Source organism: Leucoraja erinacea, chromosome 27, assembly GCF_028641065.1.
Source record: "Leucoraja erinacea ecotype New England chromosome 27, Leri_hhj_1, whole genome shotgun sequence".
Taxonomy (NCBI): Eukaryota; Metazoa; Chordata; class Chondrichthyes; order Rajiformes; family Rajidae; genus Leucoraja; species Leucoraja erinaceus.
In genome coordinates, this window is record NC_073403.1 from 30,980,759 (window position 1) to 30,987,348 (window position 6,590).

Sequence of the window (6,590 nt, forward strand, 5' to 3'; positions counted from 1 at the left end):
TTCAGGTCAGCGTTGTAATTAAAATTGCGCAAAAACGTTACCCTATATCGCTAGGATTTTTTCGCCAACTTACTCGCCGTTCTCCTCTGTTCCAAGCCACCAAGTTTTGTTCCGATCGGTGAAATAAGAGAAACGTTATGAAGTGTTTCATCTCGACGACCTCTTCAGAGTTGAAGGTTTGCAATGAAGCGAATGACTCCAGCTGCAGACAAAGGGGAAATGATCAGAGAGTAGGTGCCGGACAGTAAATGCCGGAGTAACTGAGCGGGACAGGCAGTATCTCTGATGAAAAGGAATGGGTGACGTTTCGGGTCCAGACCTTTCTTCAGACTAAGAGTAGGGGCGAAGGAAACTGATATGGAAGATGCTGACCAAGGAAGTTTAGAATGGTTCATTGTTCGCTGAGTAAAGGTGACAGCGAGGCATACAATCAGTACAATTAATTAGGTCAGTGAATCTAGTCGGAGAATCAGGGCGGGACAGGATTGTCGCAGTGTAAGCGCGAGCCGTGTGGAGGAGGCGTAGACAGAAGGAAAACGATTAAAGTCTGACGCACGGGAACAGACAAAGTAAATGATCAATGTAGCGAGTGGGCGGGCGAGCCTCGCTGAAGGAGTGGGTAGATGGAGTAGACGCCAGTCAGTTCCACTTCCCACTTGCCGACTGAAATGAAGGTTCAGCAGAGCGGTCACCCAAACTGCGTCTCGTTTGTCTACTGTCGCGGAGAACACGCGGTGTGTGGGATACGCGGTTAATAAATCGCATGCAGAGCTGTATCGCTTCGCGTGGGATTAGGGGAGAGGAGGGGAGGGGAGCCAAAATGGCGGATACGTTCAAATAGTCCGTTGTAACACAAAAGGTTGCCCGATAACAAACAATGTTGTTAGAGATAATGTTGCTGTGAGTGTGAATTGTGTACTGGAGCCGGACTTGACCGCTTCCCCTGTTGTAGGGACCCCCCCTGACCCGGCGGTGCGCAGCTGAAAGGACATCATTGGAAGTCAGGACATTGAGCTTGACCGAAGTCACGGAGGGAGGCCAGGTGAGTGTACATTTATAAGCGGCATTTAATATATCCGCGAATGTTCCCATGGACAATGAATGTACGAGTCACATGTAAATTTAATCAGGGACGCGGTGTTTTAAGTATAATCACATCATTTTGCCAATTTTTAATAAATACCCACAACTACTGGGGTTTCAACGAACGCAGCAGTTCTGGGAAGAACGATTTCATATCATTTGATTGATGTAGTTAGTCTGCTAAGGTAGAACATGACACCCAATGCTGGAGTATCTCAGTGGGTCAGGCAGCATCACTGGACAAAAGGTAGATGGAGTAGACGCCAGTCAGCTGTCCAGAGCTGTTTCCCGACCCAGCATCAGCAGTTATTTCCTACATAAAGTGAACCGCGAGTTGTGTAGGAACGAACTGCAAATTCTGGTTTAAATCGAATGTAGATCGCAATATGCTGAAGTAACTCAGCGGGACAGACAGCATCTCTGGAGAGAAGGAATGGGTGACGTTTCTGGTCGAGACCATTCTTCAGATAGTATCTGACCCGTCGAAAGAAGCTGTTCAAATTGATCTCACAGAACTGTTCTCGACGCAAATGTGCCAACATAAATGTTTATACAGGGTTCTCAAGACAACTTTTGCAAACACGCATAATCTACTGATTATTCTCTAACTTCAATTAAACCTTGCTGTCCCTCTCTCTCCGTGCCTCTCCCTTCCTAGATCTCCGACCACTCTGATTGTCCACAGATTAGATTTTATCACTGTTTACTTCGTAGTCACCTTCTCCTAGCTAACAGTGATCTTTTCTACATTTTCCTTGAGCTTTATCCCCTTTGATTTCTCGTTGTTAAATTTTACTCTTCCTTATCTTTGTATCCTCCTCTCCCCGGACTCTCATTCTGAAGACGGTCTCGATGCGAAACGTCACCCTGTTCCTTCTACCCGGAGATGCTGCCTGGCCCGCTGAGTTACTCCAACTTTCTATCTTGGGTGTAAACCAGCACCTGCAGTTCCTACGTACACATCTGTATGCAGTTCCTTCCACACTGGAGCACACTATGACTCTATGGCTCTATGACATCTATTGATACTATTCGATTTGGAAATTAGTGTGATATTGTCCCCTCCCGGCCGTTCTCACGGGTCCATGGCCGCGCTGATGTCGCTCATTGTCGTGTGCAGGCCCCGAAAACGCTCCTTGTTGTCGACCAAATGTTACGTCAATTTAGAAAGATCTACAGCATGAACCTGGCCTCGGTCACATGGCTCCAGGACAAGGTGGAGAATTTCAGGCTTCTCCTGGATAGGCAGATCAGAGAGCTGAAAAACTGTGTGAGGAAGAAAGGCTCCGAGACCCGGCCACAGAGAAGCGCCGCGATTCACAACTACTTCAAGAAACTCCGCAAGTTTCTTAAACGGAAGGTGAGCCGGTTGAATCTTATCATCTAACGACCCGCGGGCAATTATTTCACTCAATCTAAATCTATTCATTCTCTGATGCGTGATTCTGATCGTTTCTCTTTTGCAGAAATTCAGCGCCTGCGCCTGGGAAGTAACGCGCGCCGAGACCAGGGCGTGTTTACAACAATTGCCTCTAGTAATGACAAGAATCCGGGCCCGTACGAAGCTTTTCAAAAAGGGGGGTGGCATGATAGATTACAATAATTTTATGTGAAATAATGTGCGCGCAGCGCGAAGACCCTTGTGCCCGGGGTCCAGGTCCCGCCCAGGAAGCTCTGGGGTTTTAGATGCTCTCTGGTGCATTCCGAGCCTTATCTTGGAGCATTTTTGCACCAAATATATGACCAATATTTCAGAACTAATTTTGTGCGTGTCAAGAGTAATAAGTGGGTGGAATAGGGTGATTGGGCTCATTGCTGTATACATTTAAAAAAATCAAGAATTGAAGGTCCTTGTTTTAATAATCAAGTTGTACTGTTGTAAAATGTTATGTAAATTGTTATAAAGGAGCATGCAAATAAAATACTGTAAGTTTTTGCAGTAAAGAAAACCTCTTGCACGAAAACGAACGAGTCATCTTAACCACCCCCCAACTATTGGCCGCTGTCCCATTCACCTTCGGTCCCGTCAACATAATTTAGCCAGCGGTAGAGTTGCTACCTTACAGCTTCAGAGAGCCGGCTTCGTTCCTGGCCACGGGTACTGTCTTTACGGAGTTTGTACGTTCCCTCGTGACCCATGTGGTTTTTCTCCACGTACTCCGGTTTCCTCCCACACCCCAAAGACGTAGGATAATTGGCTTGGGATAGTTGTAGATTGTCTCTAGTGTGTGTGCGATAGTCGTAGTGTGCAGGGCTCTTTGGTCGGCGTCGACTTGGTAGGCCGAAGGGCCTGATTCCACGTTGTGTCTCTAAAGTAAACTGAATAAGCTCTGCACCCTGTATACTGCATACTTTAACTGTAAGTCTGACACATGAATCATACAGAAATATTCAGATGACGCAGCGATTGTGGCATGCGAAAGGAACGTGCAATAGGAGGAATACAGGAACTTGACCAGTGCCTTCTGTGTCTGGAGTAAAGATAACTGTCTCATCCTGAACACAGCTAAGACTAAAGAGATTGTGATTAACTTTGGCAGGTCCAAGCTCCACCTTCAGCCGGTCAGCGCTGCAGGGGCTGATATTGAGGTGGTGCAGACATATATATACCTTGGAGTGCACCTGGATAACAAACTGGACTGGTCTGTTAAATCTGACGCCCTCTACAAAAAAGGCCAAAGCAGACACTTTTTCCTCAGAAGGCTCAAATCCTTCAATGTGCGTAATGATATGCTGTATGTTTTACAACACTGTTGTTGCAAGTGTTGTTTTCTATGCTGTTGTCTGCTGGGGCAACAGCATTAGTGCAAAGACCAACAAAAAGCTGGACAAACTGGTTAAACGTGCTAGCTCAGTGCTGGAGGGGAGAGTGGACTCTGGGATGGATGTGCTTGAGAGGCGCAAGGTGCAGGTCATCCTGAAAAACCCCGGTAATTCTGGAGGGTCAAAATAACACTCAGAACAACAACTGGCTCCTCTCCCTGCCTTGTAGAACGGAGCGGTTCAGGAGGTCCTTCACCCCTGCAGACATTGGATTTTATAATTCGGACCGCTAGGCTGTAGGGGGATGCATTTTTGCATTTTGTATTTTTAATTGTTAATTTTTGGTCTTTTAAAGTATTTATTGCTCTCAGGTAGTGTCCACATTGTCTATATTACTAAAAGTAAGATCTTGACCCTGTTTTTCTGTTTCGTGATTTTGGAAAAAAAACACTGCCATTTACGGCTGTGATTTTTGACCATCTCACTCAGAGTCCCCATCCGCTGCGCAAGACAAGAAGATTTTTCCCATCGATTAAAAATAAAAGAGTTATTAAAGTTTTTAAAATGTTGACATTCTCTCTGCTGCCCCTGCTGGTGGGAGGGGGGAGGGACTATAAAACCCGGAAGTATTGTGCCTCACTCAGTCACTGCAAGATGGAGGAAGTGAGAGGGTCACGTCTCTCTGAGCTGTGAATAACACTGAACACACATCTACTCAACTGTGAGTGCCCTAAATGTGGTTTGAAATTGAAAATGTGAAATGCTGCTCTGTAAATGGTTGTTGGTGGTGGTAACTGCTCTGAAATGCTGCACTGCAAATGGAGGTTGTTGTTGGTGGTAACTGCTTTGAAATGCTGCACTGAAAATGGAGATTGTTGGTGGTGGTGACTGCTTTGAAATGCTGCACTGCAAATGGAGGTTGTTGGTGGTGGTAACTGCTTTGAAATGGTACACTGCAAATGGAGGTTGTTGGTGGTGGTAACTGGACAACTTCCTGTTTGCACTGTAAATTGATTTTAAAATAAAACGCTACCATTTCCGGCTGTGATTTTGTCCATCTTACTCAGTCCCCCTCCGCTCATCAGGTGCAGAGGATTATTTCCATCAATGCAAAATAAAAGTGTTATTGCCCACTCTATGAGCTCCTGCAGCTTCCTCCAGACTCCAAACATCTAATATCTCGCTTTGTGAGTCTATTCACCACCTCTGTATCCACTACCCATCTGAAAGAAGCCTGGTCTACTGAGCTGAATTTCGAGGTGTCTGACGACACTTGGAATGAAGGTCTGACCAGAATCCAAACTTGTTCGATCAATGTCAGGTATAAACTGATTCAGTTTAAAGTCATCCACAGACTCCATTACTCAAAGACCAAATTACATCGAATCTACCCTGCTATTGCTCCATTATGTGACAGATGCAAAAGTGCAGATGGTTCTTTAACACATCTCTTCTGGCTCTGTCCTCATATACAAAGATATTGGTCTAAAATATTTAAGTGGTTTTCTGGGGTCTATGGAAAATATATTCTCCCTGATCCAGAACTGGCACTTTTTGGATGCTCAGAGACTGTTTTGTACTTCACCTCTGAAGAACAACAAGCACTGATACTTGGTATGGTGGCAGCCAAGAAAATGATCCTAAAACCTGGAAATCATCTACACCCCCCTGCTTCGAAAAATGGCTCAATGAAATGATAATAATCATACAGATGGAAAGGATACGCTTCTACAACTCCAAGGTACCAAACAACTTTTTAAGTGTTTGGGGACCATTTCTCAACCATCTCAAAGTCCAATAATTTCATAATTTCATATTATCTGCAGTGATGTAGTCATGTGACCTTTACTTCTGCTTTTGCAATGCATGACTGTGTAGCACCATGTGGATTGTACCAATACTGTTATGTCTGGCGGCTTTGGTTTATTATTATTATTATTTTAATTTTTTTTTCCTTCCTTTTTTTTTCCTGTTGTCTTTTTCAGTTTTCTTTTTTTTGTTTTGTTTTGTTGTTAAACACTGTTTTGTTAAAAAATTGTATAAAAATAATAAAAAATAAATAAATAAATGTTGAGAACCTCTCTCCTGTCAATCACGCCATGAAAGCCACGCCACTTCCGGTGGGAGGGGTAACTATTATCAAACCGGTAGTGTGTGTGTGGCTCAGTCTCTGCAAGATGGGTAAGGGAGAGGTCACGGCTCTATCTGAGCTGTGAATCATCTGAACACACTAAATGTCTACTGAACTGTGGGCGTGGTGTTTTGTGTGGTTTTATGGTAGTTTCACCCTGCTTGAAATGGTATAAAACTGCATTTGAATGTAGTGGCTTTGCACCCTGCAAGAAATGGTATGAAACTGCATTTGAATTTGGTGGCCTTGCACCCTGCTTGAAATGGTATGAAACTGCACTTGAATTTGGTGGCCTTGCACCCTGCTTGAAGTGGTCTGAAACTGCACTTGAATTTGGTGGCCTTGCACCCTGAAATGGCATTCAACTGCACCAGCATTTGGTGTCCTTGCACCCTGCTTGAAGTGGCACGAAACTGCACAGTTGGTGGCCCTGCACCCTGCTTGAAATGGTATGCAACTGCAATTGAATTCGGTGGCCTTGCACCCTGCTTCAAGTGGTCAGAAACTGCACTTGAATTCGGTGGCCTTGCACCCTGCTTGAACTGGTAGTAAACTGCACCTGAATTTGGTGGCATTCCACCCTGCTTGAAGTGGTAGTAAACTGCACCTGAAT

The 6,590-nt window shown here is 44.8% G+C and overlaps 1 protein-coding gene across 1 annotated transcript; it reads left to right on the plus strand.

The window, feature by feature from the left end:
- The first annotated feature begins 427 nt into the window (after positions 1-427).
- On the plus strand, positions 428-4,297 carry LOC129710046 (interferon alpha-21-like). The gene is made up of 2 exons (XM_055656731.1): positions 428-2,443; positions 2,550-4,297. The coding sequence occupies exons 1-2, from the start codon at positions 2,234-2,236 to the stop codon at positions 2,694-2,696; spliced, it is 357 nt and encodes a 118-aa protein (XP_055512706.1). The 5' UTR covers positions 428-2,233; the 3' UTR covers positions 2,697-4,297.
- The last annotated feature ends 2,293 nt before the right edge of the window (positions 4,298-6,590 follow it).